The 25,179-nt window shown below is 62.9% G+C and overlaps 3 protein-coding genes across 4 annotated transcripts in view; all 3 read right to left on the bottom strand.

Moving 5' to 3' along the window:
- Positions 1-660: 660 nt before the first annotated feature.
- Tmem52 (transmembrane protein 52) lies at positions 661-2,004 on the bottom strand. Of its 2 annotated transcripts, XM_090336001.1 has the most exons (5): positions 1,886-2,004; positions 1,755-1,801; positions 1,624-1,665; positions 1,222-1,400; positions 661-1,120 (listed from the first exon to the last, which is right to left on the bottom strand). In XM_090336001.1, exons 1-5 carry the CDS (start codon positions 1,949-1,951, stop codon positions 855-857), a joined length of 600 nt encoding a protein of 199 aa, XP_090192127.1. In that variant the 5' UTR covers positions 1,952-2,004; the 3' UTR covers positions 661-854. The 2 variants fall into 2 exon arrangements, with proteins under 2 accessions (XP_090192127.1, XP_090192126.1); XM_090336000.1 differs by having other exon boundaries at positions 1,755-2,004.
- Positions 2,005-2,173: 169 nt separating this feature from the next.
- LOC150062625 (cilia- and flagella-associated protein 74-like) lies at positions 2,174-3,829 on the bottom strand. Its single transcript, XM_090334039.1, has 3 exons — positions 3,734-3,829; positions 3,201-3,356; positions 2,174-2,380 (listed from the first exon to the last, which is right to left on the bottom strand). The coding sequence occupies exons 1-3, from the start codon at positions 3,827-3,829 to the stop codon at positions 2,174-2,176; spliced, it is 459 nt and encodes a 152-aa protein (XP_090190165.1).
- Positions 3,830-5,200: 1,371 nt separating this feature from the next.
- Cfap74 (cilia and flagella associated protein 74) overlaps positions 5,201-25,179 on the bottom strand; it is a 37,317-nt gene continuing 17,338 nt past the window's right edge. Inside the window, exons 18-39 of the mRNA XM_090335999.1 lie at positions 24,969-25,083; positions 23,323-23,390; positions 22,781-22,903; positions 21,010-21,131; positions 19,470-19,598; positions 17,554-17,641; positions 17,063-17,236; positions 15,607-15,740; positions 10,785-11,061; positions 9,836-9,934; positions 9,331-9,470; positions 8,577-8,711; positions 8,349-8,455; positions 8,153-8,208; positions 7,895-8,014; positions 7,506-7,661; positions 6,918-7,047; positions 6,618-6,772; positions 6,295-6,427; positions 6,020-6,150; positions 5,666-5,800; positions 5,201-5,506 (exon numbers count right to left, since the gene is read on the bottom strand). Of these exons, the coding sequence (XP_090192125.1) occupies positions 5,405-5,506; positions 5,666-5,800; positions 6,020-6,150; positions 6,295-6,427; positions 6,618-6,772; positions 6,918-7,047; positions 7,506-7,661; positions 7,895-8,014; positions 8,153-8,208; positions 8,349-8,455; positions 8,577-8,711; positions 9,331-9,470; positions 9,836-9,934; positions 10,785-11,061; positions 15,607-15,740; positions 17,063-17,236; positions 17,554-17,641; positions 19,470-19,598; positions 21,010-21,131; positions 22,781-22,903; positions 23,323-23,390; positions 24,969-25,083 (2,829 nt within the window). The 3' untranslated portion in view covers positions 5,201-5,404. The remainder of the gene's footprint in view (positions 5,507-5,665; positions 5,801-6,019; positions 6,151-6,294; positions 6,428-6,617; positions 6,773-6,917; positions 7,048-7,505; positions 7,662-7,894; positions 8,015-8,152; positions 8,209-8,348; positions 8,456-8,576; positions 8,712-9,330; positions 9,471-9,835; positions 9,935-10,784; positions 11,062-15,606; positions 15,741-17,062; positions 17,237-17,553; positions 17,642-19,469; positions 19,599-21,009; positions 21,132-22,780; positions 22,904-23,322; positions 23,391-24,968; positions 25,084-25,179) is intronic.

Below are 25,179 nucleotides of genomic sequence, written 5' to 3'. Positions count from 1 at the left end.
GCTCAGAGTGGGGGAGGGCTCACTGGAAGGTCCAGCAGGCAGGTGTTCACCCCTAAATAGGTGGAGGCAGGGCAGACAACGGAGGAGGCTCGCAGGCTGGATGGAAGGGACTGTAACAGGGAGTGAGGGGAGCAGCAGGGCAGTGGGGGAGCAGCTTGCCAGGCCAGGCTGCTGACCTTGCCCATCTGTCCCCGGAATTTGTGGCCAGCTGACTGGACAGCAGGACACCTGCTGTGGCTAGGAGCCACCTGTTGGGCAGGCCACCCCGCCCCCAGCTCTGGGTCAAATGAATGCTCCAATCTGACTGGCATGCCTCACTGTCCCCATCTGGAGAAGAGGGGTGGCGATGCCTGGGGGACAGCTGCTAGCACATGGTCCTGGCCAGTTCTGCTACAACGCCTGACCTCTTCCATGGCCTAGACCTGGGCTCTGAGCACCACCCTGAGGATCGCATGGACCACTAGGTCACCAGATTGCCCTGTCTGCACCAGGCACCTGAGCACCTACAGTATAGCCCTTCCCACAGAGGCAGGGACTATGTAGATGTAAACTTTATTCTCCAAAAACCTGAGAACGTGTCAGGCCCAGAATTCCTAAGGTACAGGCCTGCGGGGCCACTTCAGGCTGAGGCCTCCTGAGCAGGGCGGGGCTGGGAGCCCTCGGGTTGGAGTGGCCCACACCGGACAGTTGGGACTGGCTGGAACTGCCCAGCAACAGGGCTGGGTCTGCAGCCATGTGCAGGATGACTGGCCTTCCCAAGGAGAGGATGTGGGATGGACAGGTGTCCTTGGCCCAGCAGCTGTGGCCGAATGGTTTAAGAGGAGCTCTCCCAGTCCCTTCAAGGGGCCCCAAGGCTACAACTGGGGCTGATGGACACTGGGGCCTGGCTCCTGGGGCTGTGGAGAGGGTCCTAGACCCACGGCCCCAGGGAGAGGCACTGTTTTCTGGACAGAAGCCTGCTCTTCCTCTCCGGCTTTTGTCATCTTGATGGCCTCGTCATAAGAGGGTGGCAGCTCAGGAGCACACAGGCTGTAGGCGGGAGGGGCCACGGTGTCAGGATCCAGCTCCCCAAAAGACAGAGGCAACAGCATGCCCAGTGGGTACTGCACAGAGCTGTACGCTGCAGGGAACCAGGGTGCGTCTGTGGAGTGAGGCTGGCATTCACCCAGCCCCCGCCCCGCCGGGAACCCCTCGCCAGCTGGGGGACCACCAGCCACTCACAGGTCACAGTGCTGTGCGCCGGGCTGTCACTGTCCACGGAGAGGATCATCTGGTCACAGGGCTGCCATGCTGGTGACAGATGGGTCTGCCTGTGTGCGCGCTTCCGGAGGCAGCAGAAACGCACGCAGCTGGCAGCGACTCCGCACAGGAGCAGCAGCAGGAGCGCGAGCAGCAGGAGCCTGGCGGGGGAGAGCGGGCCCCGCTGCTGGACTGCGGCCCGGGCGCCCGTCCTGAGCCGCCCCCCCCCCCCCGCGCGGGCAGGTGTCTGGAGTCCCCGGTGCCCTCGGCTGCCCGGCCCAGGCCCTGCGGGAGGCCCCAGGCTGCGGCGGCGTCCTGGGGTCCGGGGAGGGAGGCAGGCCGGGCGCGGGGGGCGCGGGGCGCCGGGGCCCGGGCCGCACTTACCCCACGTGCCACAGGCTGCTCCAACGGGCCTGCGGCGGGCACCTGCGGGGAGGGCGGCAGGTGGAGCGGGCGGCGGGGCCGCCGGGGCCTCCGCGCCGCCCCGCTCCGCCCCCCCGCCCCGCCCCACTTACTGGCTGGCGGAGTCGCAGGGGCCCCCGTCCTCCGAGCCCTGAGCCACCTGCGGGGAGAAGCGTGAGCCGGGCCCGGAGGGCGTGGTGGGGAGGGGCCCCGCCCGCGACCCAGCCCGCCGCCGCCCACCCACCTGTGGCAGAGGCAGTAGCGGCAGCAGCAGCAGGAAGCCCGGGGAGGAGCGTGGCGCCGCCGCCATCTTCCCGCGGACGCCGCGGCCGAGCCAGCTCGCCCGCCGCGGCGGAGGCCACGCCCCCGGAGGGAGCCACGCCCACCGGGGGCGCCGCGCGCGCCTGCGCAGTCCCGCTCCGCGGCCAGGGCCGCCCACCCTGGCGCCATGGCGGTTCTGCAACCTGGTGGCCCGGGCTCTGCCCCGCGTCCAGCCCGCCCCGCAGCCCGCGAGCCCGTTGGCTCCCAGCGTTCATTGACGGGCTGTGGTGGGTGTGAGGCGAGGGCCCGTGCGGGTGCGGGGGGCCCGGAGGGCCTGGGGGGTCCCGGGGGGCACTGGGGAGCAGGCCCCGGGGGCACTGTCCGGGCGCGGGGTCCCGCGCAGGTTCCGGGCAGGGGTCTCTGTCACAAGGCTGGCCCCGAAGATGGTCTTGTAGGTCTCCTTCACGTCCCCTCTGAGCTGCGGGAGGGCCACGCCACGCGAGGGGGTCCACGCGAGGGGGAGGAGGGGACCTTCAGGCAGCAGCTCCCTGACCCGCCCTGTCCCAGGGGCCCTGACGGCCCCCCCTCCACATGGGGTGGGGTTGCCCCAAGCCGCCACCTGCCCAGCTGGGGTCTCTGGCACCCGGGAGAGGCTGACGTGTTGGTCTGTGGCCAGGTGCGGCTGTGGGGTGAACTCTGCTGTCTGAAGGGCCCTGTGAGGCTGGAGGCTGCAGTCTGCCACACCACCAGGGCGTAGGGGTGGTGGTGGTGGGAGAAGAGGAAGGTGCCCAGCGCCAGCGACCCTGAGCTTCTTTGACTCAAGGCTAACACTCTACTACTTGAGCCACAGTGCCACCTCCAGCTTGTTCTGATTTATGCATGCTAGGAAAGCACTGTACCACTAAAATAAATTCCCTGATCAGATCTACCCCACTAGAGGGCTCGATGGCTCCAAGGCCCGTCTGGTCCTGCCCTGGGAGCTGTCACACAGGCCGGATTTGGGTTTCCCGCACCCCTTGGTGTCAGCCATCTCCTACTGCTGCTTCCCCAGGCTCAGGCCAGGTCTGTGCCCCCATCTGCCCTTCAGAGCCCCAGAGCTGACCCCACATCCCCACCCAGGCCCTCCCTGCCCTCGCTTCCTTCTCCAGAGCGCCCATCCTGGGTCATCGGTTCAGAACCCTCCTCAGGCGGGCAGGGGACCTGAGCTTGCTCAGAGGAGAGCCAGCAGATCCACACGAGGCTGGCAGCCTGTGCCTCCCCTGGCCCCAGAGACTGGCCAGGCCCAGGACACAGGGCACCTTGAAGCTGGAGGACACAGACTCTCTGGCAACGACGTAGCCCATGTCGAGGAGGTCCCCCTCGATGGAGCAGGTGATCATGGATGCCACGCCAGTGCCCAGGAGGGTGAGGGTGAGCGTGCCTCTCTTGGTGATGACGTTCAGCTTCTCTTGAGCCTGAGGAGCAGATGCTGTGGGGCCCGGAGCTCTGGCCCCGAGTGCTGGGCCATGGCACTCTGCTCCCCACAGGGCACTGGAGGCCAGGCTGGTGCACATGCGGGCACAGTGAGTGTCTGGAGGTGTCTGGAGTCCCCTGTGCCCTCTGCTGTCGTGTCCAGGCCCTGCTTGAGGCCCCAGGGCTGCCGGCGGGGCGCGGGGAGCCTGGGGCCCTGGCCACACTTACCCGACGTGCCACAGGCTGCTCCAACGGGCCTGCGGCAGGCACCTGCGGGGAGGGCGGCGGGTGGAGCCGGCGGCGGGGCCGCCGGGGCCTCCGGGCCGCGCCCCGCTCCGCTCTCCCCCCTCCTCCCCCCACCCCGCCCCGCCCCACTTACCGGCTGGCAGAGCTGCAGGCCCTGGCTCAGGTGTGACATGGGCCGCGAAGACGTGGCCGCGGGAGGCCCCTCCCCGCCCCGCGAGCCTAACCGCATGCCCGGCCCAACTCGACGAGGCCACGCCCACGCCCGCCCGCGCACCAATAAGAAGCGCCGCGCGCCGCGGCCCCGCCCTGCCGGCCCCGCCCCTCCACCCAGGCCCCGCCCCGCCCCGCGGGGCTCCCGCCGTGGCTGCTCAAACCAGGTCCCCGGGAGCCCTGGGGAGAGGCGGGGCCGGCGACCGCACCCCGGGACCCGCCCGCCCGCAGGGCCTCCCGGCCTCACGCCGTCGGGGACGACCCCGGGTCCCCCGCTCCTCCCCGGCAGGCGTCCCTGACGAGGGGCGGCGGAGGCAGCCTGCCCCCGGCCTCGCTTCGCGAATCCACCCGCAGGCGCCCCGTCCTCCGCCGGAGCAGCCTGCGCTCGGCTTCCCAGGCCTTGCCTGCCTGCCCTGCACCGCAGCCCGGCCGCTAGCGTTGGCTGCCGCCCCCTCTCTCTTCCCCACTGCCCCGGCTTAGCCCTGGTTTTGAGGGAGCAGCGTGGAAGCAGCAAGGAGGGGAGACCACACCAGTGGCCCAGCCTGGAGCCTGTAGGAGCGGGTGGGCAGCCAGGGTGGGTAGCCAGGGTGGGTTTGGCTGGGCGTGGCTGACCGTCCGGCCAGGCCTCCCGGGAAGCCACGCCCAGCCTGTTCCTTTCCTTGGGCCTGCAAGCCAGCCAGCCCCAGTGCGGGCAGCAAGGTGGCCCTGCCAGGCCAGGGGCCGCTGCCTGGTCTCTACTGGTGCTTGGACCAGACGGGTGAGCTGTACTAACTGGAGGGCCAAGGCAGGCGGGCCCTCCTCCAGGTGTCCAGCAGACTCAAAGGCAGTGTTGGGCGGTGGTGGTGCAGGGTACTGCAGGGTACTGCAGGTACTGTGCAGTCTTCCCTGGAGGGTGAATTCTGGCCCAGGAAGCGGCACCCAGGCTTCTCAGAGAAGTGAGAACTGCAGCTTGTAAGCCAAACTGCACCTTGGCCTCTACTTAGCTCTGAGACAGGCAGGCAGGACTGAGCTGGGCCTTGAGTTTTGCCCCTCTCTTGCCCTTGCTTGGGGCCTCAGGGGTCTTTTGAGTTGAGAGGAGCCAGGGGCCTTCAGGGTCTCTGGGCTTTGAAAGCTTTGGGCCTCTTCTGCTTCCTCCCAGCATCTCCTTGTCTGGCCCAACCTCCACCAACACCTGCCTCCTGGCTCCCTGCATGGCAGACTCAGCCCCCCACTGGTGCAGGTCAGAAACGCCCCCTCCAGGAAGTCCTTACCATGCAGACCCCACAAGCCATGCCTGTGTGCTTCCTGAGCATGCATGCGTGGGCACAGGGGCTGCTTCTCCCCCCCCCCCCCCGCTCTGTCCCGTGTCCAGCCCACCCCAGCCGGCACCACAGTCTGCGAGTCCATTGGCTCACAGTGTTTATTGACGGGCTGTGGTGGCTGTGAGGGTTGGGCCCCTGCGGGTGGGGGAGGGCCTGGAGGGCCCGGAGGGCCCTGAGTGGGGCACTGGGGAGCAGGCCTCTGGGGGCTGAGTGTTGGCCTGGCCCACTGTCTGGGGCGCTGGGGTCCCTGCTGCAGGTTCAGTGCAGGGGTCTCTGTGAGAGCGCTTTGTGTCCTAGGGTCCAGTCACAACGCTGGCCACAAAGACGATCTTGTAGGTCTCCTTCACGTCCCCTCTGAGCTGCAGGAAGGCCCACGCTATGAGAGGGCGGTCTGGCTGGAGGGGGCAAGGAAGGGGACCTTCAGGCAGCAGGCTCCTGGGGTGGCTGGGCTGCCCTGCCTGCCCTGTCCCAGGAGCCCTGACAGCCACCCCTTCACATGGGGTGGGGGCTGCCCCACACCGGCCACCTGCCCAGCTGGGGTCTCTGGCACCTACATCAAAGTCAGCAGGCGGCACCCAGGAGATGCTAATGGTCTTGGTCTGGCCTCGCTCCACAGAGCCCCTGGAAGGCTCGATGGAGAAGCCCTTGTGCTGTAGCCAGGTGAGACTGTCAAAGGCGAACTCTCCTGTCTGGGAAGCAGGGTGCATCTGGAGGCTGGCAGCGGCACCCCAGGCTGCAGTAGTGTGGGTAGGTGGGAATGAGGTGCCCAGCCTGTCACCCCGATTCTCGGAGGGAGCTGCCCCCCACCTCTGTCACAGGGGTGCCCAGTTCCTGTGCCGGGGAAGCCGGCTTTGGGGGCCATGGGCCCAGGGGTGGGGGTGCCACTGCCACTGCCCTGCTGAGATCACCTTCTTTGCAGATGGCTGCGTGGTGCGGATGCAGCCCACGTGTAGCTCTCGAGTGGCTGGAGGGGCTAGTGAGTCTGTGTCCAGCTGGGTGTAGTCCAGGGTCACCAGGATGGGCTTCAGCTCCTCAGACTCTGGAACACAAGGAAGGCCACCGCTGGGGTCTGCTGGGCAGCCAAGGACCAGGACGGGCAGGAAGTGGGCCAGGGTGGGGACACGGCCTGCTAGGGGCTCCGGACCATGTCCCCCACTTTTTACTGTGGTTCTGGGGTCCCCACCTTCCCTGTGCTCAGGGTCTGAGGAGCCCATCACCGTCAGGGACTCCACGGGCACGTCCAGCGGGTCCCCGCCCTCCACGAACATCATGTGCTCCCTGGCCGCGCCCTTGAGGAGGATCCTGTGGGAGACTTTCTGGGGAGGAGAAGCACAGCCCTGTCCTTGTGCGCTGTCCCTGAGCCCCACTTGCCAGCCGTCCCCTCCTCCCCGTTCCTGTCCCCCTGCCCACAGTCCCCCCTGCGCCTAGGCCCCCGCCCCATCCATAGCCCCTGCGGCCCAGCCTGGCTCAGGGTAGGGGGGCGTGGGGCGGGTAGGGGCCGCCCACCTTCTCGAAGAGCACCACCTGCAGCTGGTCTGAGTAGTAGAGGCTCTCGTGGTCTGGGCTGAAGGTCACGGTGAAGTCCTGCGCCTTCCCGGGCCCCAGGAGCCCCTCCACCGGCGAGACTCGGAACACGCTCTGGCCATTGTGGTTCTGGGTGCCTAGGCCGGGCGGCACAACGAGCCTCTCTTGCCACCATTGTCCCCCCACGCCGCCCTGCCCCTTCCTCCTGGTCTTCACTTAGAACCACTCCCCCTTCCCGGTCCTGTCGCCCCAGGCCTGTCCCTGGTCACCTCACTAGCTCACCGACCACTTCTGTTCTCTGAGCCGGATTGGTGAGAAACTGCGGCAGCTGCTGCCGGGCCTCCGCCCTGGTGCTGGCCAGGCTCTCCAGCTGGACCCAGAACTTGATGGGGAGGGACGAGTCGTTCTGCAGCTGCAAGAGCAAGATGTCACTGCACGCCCCCCTCCAAGCCGGTCCTGTTCAGGCCAGTGATCACGGCTGCCAGTGGGTCACGCCAGCTGGGGACCGGGTGGCTCGATGGCCCCAAGGCCCGTCTGGTCCTGCCCTGGGAGCTGTCACACAGGCCGGATTTGGGTTTCCCGCACCCCTTGGTGTCAGCCATCTCCTACTGCTGCTTCCCCAGGCTCAGGCCAGGTCTGTGCCCCCATCTGCCCTTCAGAGCCCCAGAGCTGACCCCACATCCCCACCCAGGCCCTCCCTGCCCTCGCTTCCTTCTCCAGAGCGCCCATCCTGGGTCATCGGTTCAGAACCCTCCTCAGGCGGGCAGGGGACCTGAGCTTGCTCAGAGGAGAGCCAGCAGATCCACACGAGGCTGGCAGCCTGTGCCTCCCCTGGCCCCAGAGACTGGCCAGGCCCAGGACACAGGGCACCTTGAAGCTGGAGGACACAGACTCTCTGGCAACGACGTAGCCCATGTCCAGGAGGTCCCCCTCGATGGAGCAGGTGATCATGGATGCCACGCCAGTGCCCAGGAGGGTGAGGGTGAGCGTGCCTCTCTTGGTGATGACGTTCAGCTTCTCTTGAGCCTGAGGAGCAGATGCTGTGGGGCCCAGAGCTCTGGCCCCGAGTGCTGGGCCATGGCACTCTGCCCCCCACAGGGCACTGGAGGCCAGGCTGGTGCACATGCGGGCACAGTGAGTGTCGAGCTTGAGCGGGCCCCTGCCTGAGCCCCGGTGTGGTGGGGAGCTGGGAGGGGCTGCAGGGGCTGCAGGGTGGTGGGGAGGGGGTCGGGCCGCAGCACTGCCTGGCCTGGTCTCACCATAATGCTCTCGTGGGGTGAGAAGGACAACACCAGGACATGCGTCTGTCCTGAGCGCAGCTTGTTGGAGGGGTTCAGAAGCACAAAGGGTCCATTGGGGTTCAGCACGGAGAATTCCATCTGAGGCCCCGCGTCAAGGAGGGAGACGTGATGTGGTGGGTTCTGCCCCAAACTGCTGTGACCCCAGCCTCCTCCTCCCTGTCACTGCCCTGCCCTGGGTGGCAGTGCCATTGCCCGTGCCAGCGTAGAGAAGGATACAGAGAGGTCCTCGGGGGAAATGTTTTGGAGGGAGACTTTCAGTATGCCTCGGTGTCCTGCAGTGGGGAAGGTCCACCAGGTCTCAGGCCCAGGTTCCAGGGGCGTCTTGGGTGCGGGTGGCAGGCGGCATGGCTTGGGCCCCTGGGGTGGGAATGTGAGGGACTGGCCCTTGTGGGGAGGCTCCACTCAGACTCACCCACGGCGATGTCCCCAAAGTCAAAGACCTGGCCTTTGCTGGATGTCACCACGATGGGTGGAGCCACGGAGGGGCACCAGAGCTCCAGGTACAGGGTGTTGTGGGGGCTGGGGAGGGACAAGGCCACACTGTGGGTGGGGCGGGGGCCCGGGACCTGCTCAGTACAGAGGCCAGGCGGCCAGTGTGCGGCTGGCTGGCCGGGGCCCCGCCCGACCCGAGCGCCCACACCTGAAGCTCAGAGGCTCCGACGTCGTCCTGTCTTGGATGTCACCACTGGCAATCACGCAAGGGATCACGAACTTGTCAAACTTCCCCTGGAACGTTCTGGTCAGGTTGGCCTTGGCAACTTCATACTGGGTGGAACTGGAGGGTGGTGGGGAGGGAGCCAGCAAAAGCCGCTCAAGCCTGGGTCCTCTGTTCAGGTCCTGCCTCTGGGCGTCTTAGTGGGGAACCAGCACCTTGCCCCCCAGAGGCAGAGGGGTCCAGGAGCCACACCTGCACCCTAGGGTTCTGGCTCGGACTGTCCTGTCTGGGGATGCCCAGAGGTCCTCGAGGCAGCAGGCACCAAGGCCTAGGTGATGGCTGTGCCTCCTCTACCTGACAACCTGGCATTTGCAGTGGCTTTTGTGGGGACCCCCTCTAGGGTGCTGGTGGGGTACAGTGAGGCAGCAGCTTTAGCCCCACACTAGAGAGACAGGTGCAGTGCTGGCCAGCGTTCCAGGGCCCTGAGGGTTGTCTGGGTGTGTGTGCAACGGGAGGGCTGGGGTGAGGCAGGGAGCGTCTGCTCTAAGAGTCTCCAGGCTCAGGGAGCCAGTGTGGAGGCCGTGGCCGGGAACAGCTGGTCTGTCCCTGTCTGGGGCCAGCCCAGCCCTGTCCTCTGTGCCAAGCTCCTCTGCGGAGGCCTCCCTAAGGCAGGCAGTGCCCGTGGAAGCTGTTGTGCAGGGCCGCGATGGCCAGGGACAGGCCGTCCCTGCCAGCCCACCTGCTCGTGGGCTCCTGCTTTTGCGTGGCTGTGGTTGGGGTGATGGACGTTCGTATCTGCCGGTCCCGTGATTGCGTCCGAACCGCAGACATGGACTGCTTCCACAGTTCCTTCTTCTGCATGGACATGTCCTTCCGGAACTGGAGGAGAGTGTCATGGCGGGGATGCCTGGGCCCCACCCCCCTTCTACTCATCCTCCCATGACTGGAGTCATGGGAGCCACAGGTCAGGTATGGAGCCCCTGGAATGGAGGCCTACAGAACCAGGGAAGCCGTCAGGAAGGCCGACCCCCCGGGACCCGGGCACAGGTGAGTAGAACTGCCACCGCCCTGCACACGGCAGGCGGCAGAGGCAGCCCTCGTGCCTGGGCTCGCTGTGAGAAGCTCACACGTGCAGGCCATCGGGCTCAGTGGCCCAGGCTGTGGGTCTCCAGGACCACCCCGTGTGCCAGCCTCCGGCCCGCCCTTGCCCCAGGATGCAGGTTGCCACATGGCCGTCCACTCACCACCTTCGTCTCTATCTCCTTGGTTATGATGTGCATGGCCTCCTTCCAGATCTCCTTGTGGGACAGCACAGGCTGGAAGGCCACCTGGACCAGGCACCGCTGTGGGGAGGCCCCAGCTGCCATCTTCCCTCGGGATCTGGGGGGTGTGGGCCGCAGCCCTCCCTGCCTTCCCACCCCAGCCTGCTGCCTGCCTGGAGACCTCAGGGCAGAACCACGTGTGAGGCTCCATCCCCAGTCATCAAAAAGCCGGACTGGAGACGTGTCTCCAGAGGCACAGTGCCAGCCACGAGCGGGAAAGCTGAGCAGAGCAAGAGCCGAGGGTGGAATTCTCAGTAGCTGGAGACACACGTGGCGTGAGGAGCCCGGTGCCGGTGCTGGCGTGGTGTTTGTGCGTGCGTGCGTGCGTGCGTGCGTGCGGCAAGCCCACCCGAGCCCACAGTGGCTGGGCTGACAACACCCCAGTGCTCCAGATGGGGTGACATGAGGGCACAGGGAGAGGAGGGCCGCGTGGAAGAGATGGCAGGGAGGAAGAGGTGAAGGAAGAGAGGGATGGGGCAGAGTGGCAGCCAGCATGGCCGGGCACGCAAACCACAGCGACCTACTGTGAGGGGAGAAGGGAGCCATGACATGGCCGGGAGTTGGTCCTAGTGATAGAGTGCTTGCCTGGCATGCACGAAGACCCAGTTCCATTCCTCAGTACCACACACATGGAAAAGCTGGAGGTGGTAGAGTCAGACAGCGGCCTGGGCGCCCAGGGCCCGTCTGCTGTGAGACCTCCAATCCTGCCCTCCTGCAGCCCGGGCAGCGCCTCTTGGCCGCTGGGTCAGGCTGATGGGCTCTTTGGCTCTCCTTTGGTTGAATCCCGGTAGTGAGGGTGGGCAGGGCTGTGCCCGTGATTGTGCCCAGCTCTGGAGCCCCTGCCTCCCCGCCTGCCGTGCAGCTGACCCACCTTTCCCGGCAGCACCGTCCCCACGGAGGGCGAGATGGTGATGGGCAGGTCCGGGGGCAGGAGGAACTCAAACGACGTCGGGCCCACGGGCGAGGCCTCCTCGGAGCCAATGCGGGGCAGGGAGTGTGTCAGCTTGTTCATGCTCACGTGGGAGTTGATGACATACAGCGTGGCCACAGAGGTGTCGTACAGCGCCGTGGCTGCGAACTTGATGTGGGAGTGGGACAGCTCCAGGGGCGGAAGGACCCCCACGGCCCGGCATGACACCTTGAAGCATCTGGAGGAGGCCGGGCGGGGGTCAGGTACGGGGGTTCCTGAGTCCTTCTGCCCAAGGCATCTCCAGTGAACTGCCAGAAAACTGCAAGTGGAGCTGTGGCCACGTTCCTGGCCCCTTTAACTGTTTTGAAATGGTTTCTTGTTACCGTGTGTGTGTGTGTGTGTGTGTGTGTGTGTGTGTGTGTGTGTGTGTGTAAGAGAGAGAGAGAGAGAGAGAGAGAGATGGGGTTTGAACTCCACCTGAGCACTGTCCCTGAGCTCTTCAACTCAAGGCTACCACCCTACCCCTCGAGCCGAGCCCTACTTCCTGTTTTCTAGAGGTTAACTGGGGATAAGAATCTCAGGTCGTTTAGTGGCCGGGCTAGCTTTGAACCTTGATCCTCAGATCTCAGCCGCCTGAGTAGCTAGGATTACTGGCGTGAGCACTGGAGTCCTTGAGTTTCTTTTTGCTCAAGGCTAGTGCTCTACCATTTGATCCATAATGTGCTACTTCCAGCCTTTGCTGTGTATATGGTACTGAGGAATCAAACCCAGGGCTTCATGCATGCTGCATGCTGCATGCTGCATGCTAGGCAAACACTCTACCACTCGCCCACATTCTCAATCCTAAAATGCTAGTTTCTGTAACAGAAGTTTGAGGCAAATGTGAAAATCAAAGCTCTATATTTTGACTGGAAGACATTAAGATGCTGCTTCTCTGAGATCTTTAGTTTTCTGAAGACGGAGGGGTGGGAGCAGTGAGGCTGAGCTAAAAGGTTAGAAACACGGAAGTAGGAGAGGAAATCTCCAGGCATGTCTACGTGCTGGGTCTGTCCACACCAGCTCCTCACTTAGAAGCCTCTGGTGGAAGGAACCAGGCCACTCGGTGTCCCCACAGAGACATAGAGCTGCCCACAGAGTTTGCACCTCCTGATGAAACAAGGCCGCCAGAGCCAGCGCCTCGTGGCCGGGTGCCATTCCAGGCAGGGGTGCTATGTCCAGTGACACCCCAGGGACATGGCCAGTGTCCTCTCTGCAGGAGGCTGCAGGACTGGTGATTTGGTCTCTCTCTCTCTCTCTCTCTCTCTCTCTCTCTCTCTCTCTCTCTCTCTCTCTCTCTCCCCCTCCCCTCCTCTCTCTCCTCTCTCTCTCCGCCACTCTTGGGACTTGAACTCAGAGCTTGGGCACTGTCCCTGAGCTTCTTTTGCTCAAGGCTGGAGCTCTACCACTTCAGCCACAGCCCTACTTCGGCCTTTTCTGTGTATGAGGTACCGAGGAGTCAAACCCAGGGTTTCCCGCACTCCACCACCAGGCCCCGCTACCAGCCCTGGTCTCTTCAGTGAACACCCCAGAACTAGAGGAGGAAGGAGAGCACAGCCTGCAGGTCTGCTCGTCCGCATGTGGGCCGCCTTGTTACCTGGGTGACTGGCATGCACCTGGGGCGGCAGCCTCCACTTTCTCTGAGGTTACAGCCTGGACCATTCCCAGACAGTCAGGGACTGTGCCGGGGCACAGTGAAGCACAACACAAAGGAGGGAGGCTCCGCCCCCGTGAGGAGCCTGCTGCTGGTGGATCTGGTGGTGCAAGATGGAGCCCCGGTCCCAGCAATCAAGATGGAGGAGTGGTGACCAGGGTCAGCTCGTGCTCCCTCTGCTCACAGAGGCGGCGGGTCTTTAGCACACAACTCTACTTCAAGAGGGCACACCGTGGGCTGGGAGCGTGGCCTACTGGTCAATGCCTGCCCAGCACGTGCAAAGCCCTGGGTTCAATTCCTGGGTACCACACACAGCCTTGAGAAAACCTGAGTTCAAGCCCCAGGACTGGCAAACGAAGGAGGAGAAGAAGGACTATGACAATGACGACAACTAATGACAAGGACAACTGATGAAGATGAGAGAAGAAGAGAGAGATCACCAAATGAACTACAGAAGAGCCTGACACCAACCAAGAAGACTCAAAATTGACGCATCCACAAGAGAAAGATTGAGAAGAGGGGCCAGCAGGGCCGCAGGCTCTTGGCGCTTTCCCAGCCAGCCTCCCTGCGGACAGCAGCCACGTACTTGTGACCAACGCAGCCACAGCAGCGTGCACGGGAATGCCACACGCATACCAAGCCTTGCCAGCAGCTTCCTGGAAGCTACCCCTCCACACCCCTCCCTGGCCCCACCACCCCACCCTCTTCTACTCCACCATTACCCACAGAACTCCTACACTGAATCCAGAGCATAAATCACAGCAGAAGGTCACAGATTGACTACACGGCACACACAAAAACTGACCTAACTCAGGGGAGGAAGAAGAAGAGAGGAGAGGGAAGAAGAGAGGAAAAACAAAGTGTCATTAAAATGATGAGGAAAGAGTTGGGTGCAGAGGCTCCGCCTGTAACCCCAGCTACTCAGGAGGCTGAGATCTGAGGATCAAGGTTCACTAGAAAATGGGAAGTGGGGCTTGGCTCAGGGGTAGGGCAGTGGCCTTGAGCTGAAGAGCTCAGGGACAGCGCCCAGGGCCCCCCTGACCCACTAAAAAAACAACAAAACCAAAAACGATGAGGACAGAACTGCCCTGGGCAATGACAGAGCCGATCCCAAACAACCAGAACAACGCAGAGAAACTGGGCAAAAGGCAAATGAAACGAGGATGAAAACACATTCAACATGACACCAACCAGAAGGCCGTCACTGCAACCAGTTCAGTGACAGACATGGAAGACAATACTAAGGAGGAGGCAGACCCCATGGAAAGATCAGTGCAGGACCAAAGCCCACGGACAGAGGAGGCAGGAAGGCTCCAGCTGCAGTCACAGGCACCGTGGAAAGCCCCGGTCTCCTCACGGTGTCCCGCGGTGAGTGAGGAACCCAGCCTTCCTACTGGGGCAGCCGGTGGCCTGAGCCTGAAGGCTGGGACCACCCATCCTCCCCTCTGCGAGAGGCTTCCCTGACCTCAGGACGCCCCTCTCTCCTTTCAGAGCTTCAGTGTGCAGGGCGGCTCACACAGCAGGTGGTGTTGGGGGCCTCGTTCTCTAGAGCCCGGGATGCCGTCAGCCCGTGGGTCCCAGCACAGCCACCAGCAAGCCATCCTCAGAGGCCAGGGCTCCAGCCTGCCTTGGCGGTGACCCCAGGGGCCGTGTGCCAGGGTCTAAGGAGAGGCTCAGGAACCTACACACACTGCGTGGGTCACACACACGCATCAGCCTGCTCAGTCTCCCACAGCTACAGGAAACTCACCTGCACACATGCTCACAAACCCATGTGCACTTCCATAGGTATGTGCTCGTCACGCACTCTCATTTATCTGTGTGTGTACTCACGTGCATGCACCTTTTCACACATGCTCACATACGTTCACACGCCGTCACACGCAGTGTGCATGCGTGTTTATACACAAACACAGCTCGGTGCTGGTGGCTCCCGCCTGTCATCCAGCTACTCGGGAGGCTGAGATCTGAGGATCAAGGTTCAAAGCCAGGCTGGGCACTAAAATCCATGAGATTCTTATCTCCACTGAACTTCTAGAAAACAGGCAGTGGGGCTGTGGCTCAAGGGCCTGGGCTGCAACCTTGAGCTGAAGGGCTCAGAGCAGCACCCAGGCCCAGGGTTCACGCCCCATGACTGACAACAAAAAAAAATCGGGATATACACAGCACGTGTGCACATACTCCTGATCACATGCATGCTCACACCCATCCACTGCACTCACGCCACACCGCTTATACATGTGTCCACTCACATACCTACACACACACATGCACGCTTGTGCCGCACACGTGTTCATAGCACGTACACAGACGTGTATATGCATGCGTGTTCCCACACTCCTGTCCACACACAATTGCACACTGCACACGCGTCCTCATGGGGAAGGCCCGGGACGCGGGCCTGGGCTGCAGCCAGCGCTGTGCCAGGCAGGCGGGGCTGAGGAGGGGGCGGGGCTGAGGAGGGGGCGAGGCTGAGGAGGAGAGCAGGGCTGGGGAGGGGGCGGGGCCGAGGAGGAGAGCAGGGGCTGAGGAGGGGCGGGGCTGGGAAAGGGGCGGGGCCGAGGAGGAGAGCAGGGCTGGGGAGGGGGCGGGGCTGAGGAGGAGAGCGGGGCTGAGGAGGGGAGCGGGGCTGAGGAGGAGAGCAGGGCCGGGGAGGGGGCGGGGCTGTGGAGGGGGCGGGCTGTGGAGGGGCGTGGCTGTGGAGGGGGCGTGGCTGGAGAGGGTGCGGGGCTATGGAGGGGGCGGGGCTGTGGAGGGGAGCAGGGCCTGGGGAAGGGGCGGGGCTGTGGAGGGGGCGGGGCCGAGGAGGAGAGCAGGGCTGAGGAGGGGGCGGGGCTGTGGAGGGGCGGGGCTGTGGAGGGGGCGGGGCCGAGGAGGAGAGCAGGGCTGAGGAGGGGGCGGGGAGGGGCGGGGCTGTGGAGGGGCGGGGCTGTGGAGGGGGCGGGGCCGAGGAGGAGAGCAGGGCTGAGGAGGGGGCGGGGCTGTGGAGGGGGCGGGGCTGTGGAGGGGCGGGGCTGTGGAGGGGACGGGGCTGTGGAGGGGGCGGGGCCGAGGAGGGGGCGGGCTGCCTCTCCAGCCTCCTCACGGGCTCACCTGTTTATCTCGGATTTGCAGACCAGCTCGAAGCTGTATTCTTTGGCCTTGGCAGGCTGGAAGATCACATCAAACTGCAGCGTTTCCAGCGGCAGGATTGTCCCAAAGCCGTCGTTGGGCTGGATGTCCACACACTGGCAGTGGGGACCACGAGCACCCGTAAGCCCCCCCCCCCCCCCCGCTCCACAGGGCAGGGGCGGCAGGCGTGGGGGGCGGCAGGGCGGGGTGGCGGCGAGGCTAGTACAGACAGCTAAGAGGAAGGACCCTAAGCTTGAGGCCAACCTGCGCTGTAGGCGAGACTCATAATCTTGTCCCCTGCCAAGAAGGTGAGTGAGTGTAGAGTCCATGGCGTCCCAGTGTGTGGAGTGAGGGTGAGCAAGGGCACGGTGGAGGGGTGAGGGAGTGCAGGGGACGGGGTGGGGGGGTGACGGGGGTGGGCTGGTGGTGTGTAGGGAGCACGGCCGAGTCCTCTGATGAGTGTGTGTGTGTGTAGGGAGCACGGCTGAGTCCTCTGGTGAGTGTGTGGTGTAGGGAGCACGGCCGAGTCCTCTGGTGAGTGTGTGGTGTGTAGGGAGCACGGCCGAGTCCTCTGGTGAGTGTGTGGTGTAGGGAGCACGGCTGAGTCCTCTGGTGAGTGTGTGGTGTAGGGAGCACGGCCGAGTCCTCTGGTGAGTGTGTGGTGTAGGGAGCACGGCTGAGTCCTCTGGTGTGTGTGGTGTGTAGGGAGCACGGCCGAGTCCTCTGGTGAGTGTGTGGTGTGTAGGGAGCACGGCTGAGTCCTCTGGTGAGTGTGTGGTGTAGGGAGCACGGCCGAGTCCTCTGATGAGTGTGTGTGTGGTGTAGGGAGCACGGCCGAGTCCTCTGGTGAGTGTGTGTGTGTGTGTGTAGGGAGCACGGCTGAGTCCTCTGATGAGTGTGTGTGTGGTATAGGGAGCACGGCCGAGTCCTCTGGTGAGTGTGTGTGTGTGTAGGGAGCACGGCCGAGTCCTCTGGTGAGTGTGTGTGTGTAGGGAGCACGGCCGAGTCCTCTGGTGAGTGTGTGGTGTAGGGAGCACGGCCGAGTCCTCTGGTGAGTGTGTGTGGTGTAGGGAGCACGACCGAGTCCTCTGATGAGTGTGTGTGTGTGTGTGTAGGGAGCACGGCTGAGTCCTCTGGTGAGTGTGTGTGTGGTGTAGGGAGCACGGCCGAGTCCTCTGGTGAGTGTGTGTGTGGTGTAGGGAGCACGGCCGAGTCCTCTGGTGAGTGTGTGGTGTAGGGAGCACGGCCGAGTCCTCTGGTGAGTGTGTGGTGTAGGGAGCACGGCCGAGTCCTCTGGTGAGTGTGTGTGTGTGTAGGGAGCACGGCCAGGTCCTCTGGTGAGTGTGAGTGGTGTAGGGAGCACGGCCGAGTCCTCTGGTGAGTGTGTGTGGGATCTGGACAGGAGGGAGCGGGGAGGATGGGTGGATGGAGGTCGGACCTTGGGGAGGCCGACAAAGCCGAAGACCTGGGGCAGCAGCGAGTGGTTGCTGAGTTTGATCTCCGTCCTGATGGCCTCGTAGATGGTGCAGTGGCCGAAGTCCAGGGCGGCGGGGCTGAGCCCCAGGTCGGAGGTGGTGACAATGGCCTGCACCATGAACTCCACTGGCTTTATCTGGGAGCAAAGGTCACCTGTGGGCCTCCGGCCTGGGCACCTGCTGCAAGCCCTCCCGGTAACGCCAGGGCGGCATTCTGCTGCCTCCAGGAGAGCCCCTGACCGTGCCAGGGCTGGCAGAGGGCGGGGCAGGCAGCGCCCCCCTCAGGGACAGGCCACGTGTGGCAGTGAGTGTGCGCCAGAGCCGGGAGGGCCACGTGCCGTGGGCGCAGGCCGTGGGGGGCAGCCCATCGGGAAGTGTGTGAGCCGGAGCCCCCCCCTTGGGAGCCCACGTCCGTGCAGGGCCGCCTGCAGCCCAGGGCAGGACCTGCACAGACCTGGTCAGCCACCCGGATTGTCATCGGAGCCTCCAGAACCCGGCTGTCCTTGTCGAAATATTTCCCGGCATCTTCCGGAAGGGAGTGTCTGCAAGAAGCAGGCGCAGCTGAGGGTCCTTCTGTGGGTATTCTGCTCACGGACAGGAAAACTGACCCCCAGTTGGTGCTCTTAAATCCCACAGGAGCCAGGCACCAGTGGTCACACCTGCCATCCTAGCTACTCAGGACGCTGAGATCTGAGGATGGCAGTCTGACACCACTTACCTACACGTAACCACCGGAAAGCTGCAAGTAGAGCTGGGCTCATGTAGTTAAGTGCAAAAAAAAGCAGAGGGGCAGTGCCGAGGGCCTGAGCTGAAGCCCCAGGACCAGCATGTGCACACGTGCACACAGACACGGTACACACGCTCAGAAGCTGGGTGGGGGAAGCACGGGCGAGTTCTGGGGTCCCAGGCAGACCTCCAGATGCGCTGTCTGGGTGAGCAGCAAACCCCCAAGCTATGACTAAGTGGCACAGACATATTTCTGAACAGTTACATTTAAATAAATTTCAATGGTTGTATTTCAAATTAATACAGACACTGTCACTTAAAAGAACCCTCAATGCCCCTTTGGTAATCCTAGCCAATCAGTGGGCAGACACAAGGAGGATCACAGTTCAAGGTCAGCCTGGGTAAAATTAGTGAGATCTCATCTCAGTCATAAAGTCTGAGCCTGGTGGGGCGTGCCCGTCAGGCCAGCTAGGCGGTAGGAAGGTTCATGGGCCAGGCCGAACCAGGCAAACACAAGACCTTGGGGCCAGGAGTGTGGCCTAGTGGTAGTGTGCTTGCATGGCACGTGTGAGCCAGAAGGGGTGCTGTGGCTCAAGGATAGAGCATGAGCCTTGAGAAAGCTCAAGGACAGTGCCCAGCCCCGAGTTCAGTCCCCAGGACTGGAAAACAAACAGAACAGTAACAATAACAAAAACTAAATGCAAGGGCCGGGAGTGTGGCCTAGTGGTAGAGTGCTTGCCTAGCATGCACAAAGACCTGGGTTCGATTCCTTGGTACCACATACTTAGAAAAAGCCAGAAGAGGTGCTGAGACTCAAGTGGTAGAGCTCTAGCCTTGAGAAAGTCCAAGGACACCAAGGACAGTGCTCAGGCCCTGAGCCCAAGCCCAGGACTGGCAAAAAAAAAAAAACAACTAAACACAAGACTCTGCGTAAAAGAACTAAGGATCTTGGAACAGGAAATATAAAAGTCTCAGAGCAGAGGAAAAGAAATTTTCAAGTGTGCAACATAAAACCTGGGAATAATCAAGGGCAGGCAGAAAGCAGTGTCCACGGCATGCCATCAATCAGAAGACACACACAAGACAGCAGTGCTCACGGCGTCCAGTCAATCAGAGGACACACACAAGACAGCAGTGTCCACGGAGACACACACAAGACAGCAGTGTCCACGGAGACACACACAAGACAGCAGTGTCCACGGAGACACAAGACAGCAGTGTCCACGGAGACACACACAAGACAGCAGTGTCCATGGAGACACAAGACAGCAGTGTCCACGGAGACACACACAGGACAGCAGTGTCCATGGAGACACAAGACAGCAGTGTCCACGGAGACACACACAAGACAGCAGTGTCCACGGAGACACAAGACAGCAGTGTCCACGGAGACACACACAAGACAGCAGTGTCCACAGAGACACACACAGGACAGCAGTGTACATGGAGACACAAGACAGCAGTGTCCACGGAGACACACACAAGACAGCAGTGTCCACGGCGTCTAATCAGAAGACACAGTAAGTCACAAACCCTTGCCCGGTCTGACCTCGGTTATGGCAGCCTAGCCTGGTGATGTGTGCCCCACCAGAGGGCCAGCCCTGGACACTCCACCCCTCCGTGGCCAGGCGTTTCTCAGCTCACCGAGGCAAGAATTTGAGCTGCACCGAGTAGGTTGACATGGCTTGGATGTAGCCCGTCTCGGGCAGGAGCTCCAGGTGGCCTCTCAGCTCCTTGCAGACTTCAAACTTCAGGCGCAGGGCTGCTTTGGACCTGTGGGCAGAGGGCCGGGCACCCGGTCACGTGTGGCCTCGGGCCACGGAGGGAGCCAGTGGTGTGGCTTGGCGCACACGCTTTGGTCATGTGTGTCAGGCTGGTTCTTCTCAGGGGAACTCTGATGAAAACACCTTTTTGGTGCAGTTTTTGTTTTCTCGCTTGGACTCAGCGTCCCGGTGCAGCCCTTGAGCTCTGCTTGCTCAAGACGAGCACTTTACCAGAGTCCCAGTTCCGCTCCCCTTCCGCTTTCTGGTGGTGACTGGGAGACAACAGTCTCAGGGCTTTCCCACCCCCGCTGGCTATGAGCCGTGGTCCCCTCCTGAGGAGCGGGGGTGACAGGCCGCCCCGCCCTGCTGGGACTGGATTTTTTTTTAAATCATGACACATGTGCCTTGGGAAAGGTCAGTACAGAGACACATCACCCAATTCCTCTGGCCACCCACCCCCTGTGAATGAGAGGATGCGAATTCAGGGGAGCGTGGTCCAGTGGTGGAGTGTGTGCCCAGCATGCACGAAGACCCAGGTTCGATGCCTCGTTATCACAAACATAGAAAAAGCCAGAGGTGGTGCTGTGGCTCAGGTGGTCGAGCTCCAGCCTTGAGAAAGCCCAAGGACAGCGCTCAGGTCGGGCGGTGGCTCACACCTGTAATCCTAGCTACTCAGGAGGCTGAGCTCCTCAGTGGTTCAAAGCCAGCCAGGGCACAAAAGACTGGGAGACTCTTATCTCCAATTAATCACTAGAAAAACAGAAGTGACGGAAGTGACACTGGCTCAAGGGTGTGGTGGGGACAGCCCTGAGCGGAGGAGCTCAGGGACAACACCCAGTCCAAGTTCAAGCCTGTGGCCCCCCAAAATAAACAAAAGAAGATTGGAATTCACATCCTGCCAGGGACTCCATGCAGCCCTGCCCCAGGGTCGTCCCCCCAAGTCCTCCCCCACCTCCTGTCCCCCATCCCACCTCCCTTGCTCTCAGTGACAGCTGCTTCCAAGAGGCAGAGCTGTGGCCAGCGGCCAGCTCCCTCCGAAGCGGCTCCCGAGGGACACTTCCCTGCCCGTGGGCCAGCAGCGGGTGCAGATGGCCCTGAGGCGCTGCCCCTGTGAGGCCACGAGGCACCGACCCCAAGCTGGCCGCCCGCCCCAGGCAGCCCAGCCCCCCCACGGCACTGCCCGGGTCACCAGGGTCTCGATGCCCCCAGAACGGCATCCTGCCCTGCACTGTGTGCACGGTGGATTCCAAGGCTACCATGGGCCTTCCCCGGCTAAGGCCGTGTGCGGCGCTGCCTCCTCTCCCCCAGGCCCGTCTCCTGCCCTTTCCACTGCCCTTCCTGGAGGCCCTGTCCCCCAGCCTCCTGGGACAGAGCTGGGACCCAGGACTGGGGATGCAGCCCCAGGGCCGGCCGGGCCTCACCGCGTGTGGACGAGGATGGAGTCCTGGTACAGCCGGTCGTACATGCAGATCTTCAGGTCCACATTGGGCCTGGGCACCCAGACTGGCACATCCACCGCCAGGCCGACAGCTCTGAAATACAGCTGAATTCCACAGGCCAACTCAACCCCAAGTGTCCTTCACAGGGAGAGCCCGCCAGGGACGGCGCCGCCCAGGTGGCCTCAGAGTCCCACGGCCAGGAGGACCAGAATTGGAAGGGTGATGACTGAGCAAGCGGCTTTCCCGTCATTACCCCAGTGTGCGTGTCCTTCCTTCTCCCCTCATGTGAATATCCAGGCCTGGACAGCTGCCTGGTAAGAGCTTGTGTTTCTCTCTCTCTCTCTGTCTCTCTCTCTGTCTCTCTCCCCCTCCCCGTCCCCCTCTCTCCCTCCCTCTCCCCTTCTCTGGGTCTCATGGTCCCTCCCTTTCTTGTGTTGATACCAGGACTGGAGCTTAGAGAGCCTTGTGCACTGGCCGAGCTTGCTCACGGCTCCACCACTTGCACTAGCCTGGCATTTTGCTGGCTAATTAGAGATGGAGCCTTGTGGACTTTCTGGCCTGCTGTCATGGAGGCTAACCCTTAGCCCTCAGCCTCTGCAGGAGCTGCGACTGCAGGCAGGAGCTTCTAGCGCCTGGCTGTGCTTAGCTCTGTGTTTTTTCTCCAGTCCTGGGGCCTGAATTCAGACCTGTGCGTGGTTCTTGGGCTTTCTCAAGGCTAGGGCTCTAACCCTGGAGCCACAGCACCACTCTGGCCGTTTCTCTATATATGGTACCAAGGAACGTAACCCAGGCAGGCCTCCCGTCACCGGCCATGCTCCTGGCCCTCATGCTGGGTACTGTAAGTCTGAGGTGCCAAGCATTTTGCAATTCTGCCTAGTCCTTGGATGTCCTGTTAAACTCTATGCCTGGGGCTGGGAGTTTGGCCTAGTGGTAGAGTCCTTGCCTAGCATGCACGAAGCCCTGGGTTCGATTCCTAAGTACCACATACACAGAAAAAGCCAGAAGTGGTGCTGAGGCTCAAGTGGTAGAGTGCTAGCCTTGAGCAAAAGAAGCTTAAGAGCCAGGCCTGGTGGCTCACAGCTGTAATCGTAGAGACTCAGGAGGCCGAGTTCTGTGGATCAAGGTTCAAACCCAGTCCAGACACTGAAGAACAAGAAATGCTTATCACCAGCTAATCACTAGAAAAGGGGAGGTGGGGCTTGGCTCAAGGGTAGGGTGGTAGCCTGGAGCTGAAGCACTCAAGCCTCATGACCCACAGGGGAGGGAGAGAGAGAGAGACAGAGAGAGAGGAAACAGGAAGTGGAAGTGGTGCTGTGGCTCCACGGATAGGACAGTAGCCTGGAGCTGAAGCGCTCAGGGACAGCGCCAGGTCCTCAGGTCCCAGGACCAAAAAAAAAAGGGTCAGTGCGCAGTACCTGAGTTCAGGACCCCCCTAAAAAAAAAGATAAGGGATGGATAGATGGACTCCAGCGCTCATGTGACCCCTGAAAGGCTAGCTTTTCAGGAGGCTAGGATTTGAGGATCACAGTTCAAAGCCAGCCCATAGAGGGAAAGCAATGGACAGGGGATCCTCCTCACAGGGTGGGGTGCTCCTCACAGGATGGGGTGCTCCTCACAGGATGGGGTGCTCCTCACAGGGTGGGGTGCTCCTCACAGGATGGGGTGCTCCTCACAGGATGGGGTGCTCCTCACAGGGCGGGGTCCTCCCTCGTGGTGTGGGGGACGTGGTCTGGGCCAGGGACGCTGTACTCACTGCAGGGGACTGCGGGTCCTTGAAGACGACCTTGAAGCTGTTCTCCGCCAGGCCTGGCACGGTGGGCGTGAAGATGATGGGCACCTGGACAGAGCTGAAGGGGCCGATCTCCCCCTCCGTGAGCTGCACGGGAGAGCGTGGTCAGCAGCAGGCCGCATGCTGGCCCTCCGTGGTCCCCCCTGCCGGGGGGGGGGGGGGGGCAGGACCACACTGCTGCCCTGGGCCCGTCACACACAGGCCCTGGTCCCCAGGCCTGCGCGCTGGGCAGGGACTGGGCCCTGGGCTGATCGGGGATGGCCGCCCACTCTCAGGCCCCTCTGCTGCTCCGCTCTGCCCAGCTCAGCAGGGGAAGGGTGCCCTGGTGCTGGCTCTTCAGAGGACGGGAGGGGCGCGGGAGGGGCGTGGGAGGGGTGTGGGGGGCGCGGGAGGGGCAGCGGGAGGGGCGCGGGAGGGGCGTGGGAGGGGTGCGGGAGGGCGTGGGAGGGCACGGGAGGGGCCTGGAAGGGGCGCAGGTGGGGCAGCGGGAGGGGCGGCCGACCCACCTTCCCCAGCGAGATCTCCATGTGCTCCTCAGTGGGGCCACCATTGGCCACAGCATTCACATCAGATTCTGAAGACAAAAGGCGAGGTGGGCCTGAGTTGAGGGTGGGGCTGTGAGGGAGGCGGGGTGGGGTGCGGGGAGGGTGGGGGGCCCCCCTCAAAGCCACACACTCACACTCACACGGGGCTTTTCTGCCCCTGGAAATCAAGCGCAGGTTCTGAAGTGCGGCAGGCTGGGGATGGGGCCCAGCACGCACGAAGCCCTGGGTTCCAGTCCTCAGCACCACATAAATAGCAGAAGCCAGAAGTGGTGCCGTGGCTCAAGGGGCGGAGTGCCGGCCTTGAGCAGAGGAAGCCCAGCCCAGGAGCATGCCCAGGCCCTGAGTCCAAGCCCCATGACCAGGAAAAAAAAGAGGATGAACAAGTGGACAGAGTGACCAGAAAAGGATGCCCAGAGGTCAGGTGGTAAATGGCCCAGCCTGTAATTCTCGCCACTCAGAAGGTGGGGACTGGAAAGACTGCAGTGCCAGGCCAGCCCTAGCGAAAAAGTTTATGGGAACATATGTCACAAATAACCAGGGCAAAAGAAGCGGGAGGTGAGGCTCGAGAGATGGAGCACCTAGTAAACATGGAACTAGCACTACCACAAAAGGAACCGGGAAGTCGGCCAGAAGCAGGGACTCCCCCGCATGCACCAAGCTCTGCGTTCGATTCCTTAGTACCAGAAATGCAGAAAAAGCCAGAAGTGGTGCTGTGGCTCAAGGGTAGGGAAAGCCCAGGGCTCAGGCCCTGAGTTCAAGCCCCAGGACTGGCACCCCCCAAAAAATGCCAAAGCCAAAAGAAAAAGAGAGCCCAGAAATACACTCACACCCAAAGTTGATGGATTACTGGCCCAATGCCCTGATGCACACTGGCACACTGTCCTGTGCCCAGGGCACAGCCCCAGCTCACCAGCCAGGCACACTCAGAAACCAGGTGGCACAGCCTTAAACACAGCGCTGTGGTATATGCCTTGCCACCTCGGAGGGCCGAAGCACTGCTAGAGAGGTGTGCGCAGGGCCCCTGCACGTACACACGCGCACACACGAGCCCCCCGCCACGGCTTAGAAACGGGAAGGTGGAGAATGACCATGGTCAGCAGGACAATGGACCCCCAGCGCTGTCAGGGGACCCTCTGCGCCCCGTGCAGCTGGCACGGCCCCGACCGGACACAGCACTGCTCAGGCAGCGCCTGCGGACCCCCGGTGAGCTGCCCAGGCCGAGGCTGGCCTGGCCCTCCCCAGCTGGCCCTCCCTCAGTCCCCTTCTAGCTTCAGGATTTCCAGTATCGGGGTGAGATGCTGACCATCTGCCAGGCCGGCGCACTGAGCCTCGAGCCCAGCTCCCAGAAGAGTGCACACGGCAGACCCACTGCACGGTCAGTGCGGGGAGTGTGGCCCCCGATCCCCCAGAACCATGCCCAGTGACACCCTGGACCCCAAGGCCTCCAGAGGTGGCCGGCGGAGGACTGCAGAACCCCACACCGGAGCTGGCAGCCCGCAGGAGTGCTGGGAGGCCATCCTGCCATACCAGGCTGAGCCTGCCCAGCATGAGGGCGGGAGGGGGGCTGGGGCACCCACTGCCCGCCTGCTGGCCTCATGGGCCCTCACCATCTTCCTGCCGGCTAGGGAGGTCCCCAGACTCAAAGCCCTCAGCAGGGGGCTCGGAGAAACTGGTGAGGATCTTCTCGTAGATGCTTTTGTCGTCGAAGGTGAAGAGGCTGCTCTGAAAGGGGATTCACGGCTCTCACCGGCTTCCCTGGGCCCCTGGCCACCCCGGCAGAGCCAGCCCTGTCCGTCCGCACATTCCCACAGCTCTGGC

The sequence above is a fragment of the Megascapheus bottae genome, chromosome 6 (genome assembly GCF_031878675.1).
Source record: "Megascapheus bottae isolate mThoBot1 chromosome 6, mThoBot2.hap1, whole genome shotgun sequence".
NCBI classification, from domain to species: domain Eukaryota; kingdom Metazoa; phylum Chordata; class Mammalia; order Rodentia; family Geomyidae; genus Megascapheus; species Megascapheus bottae.
This window is presented reverse-complemented; position numbering and strand designations above follow the sequence as displayed.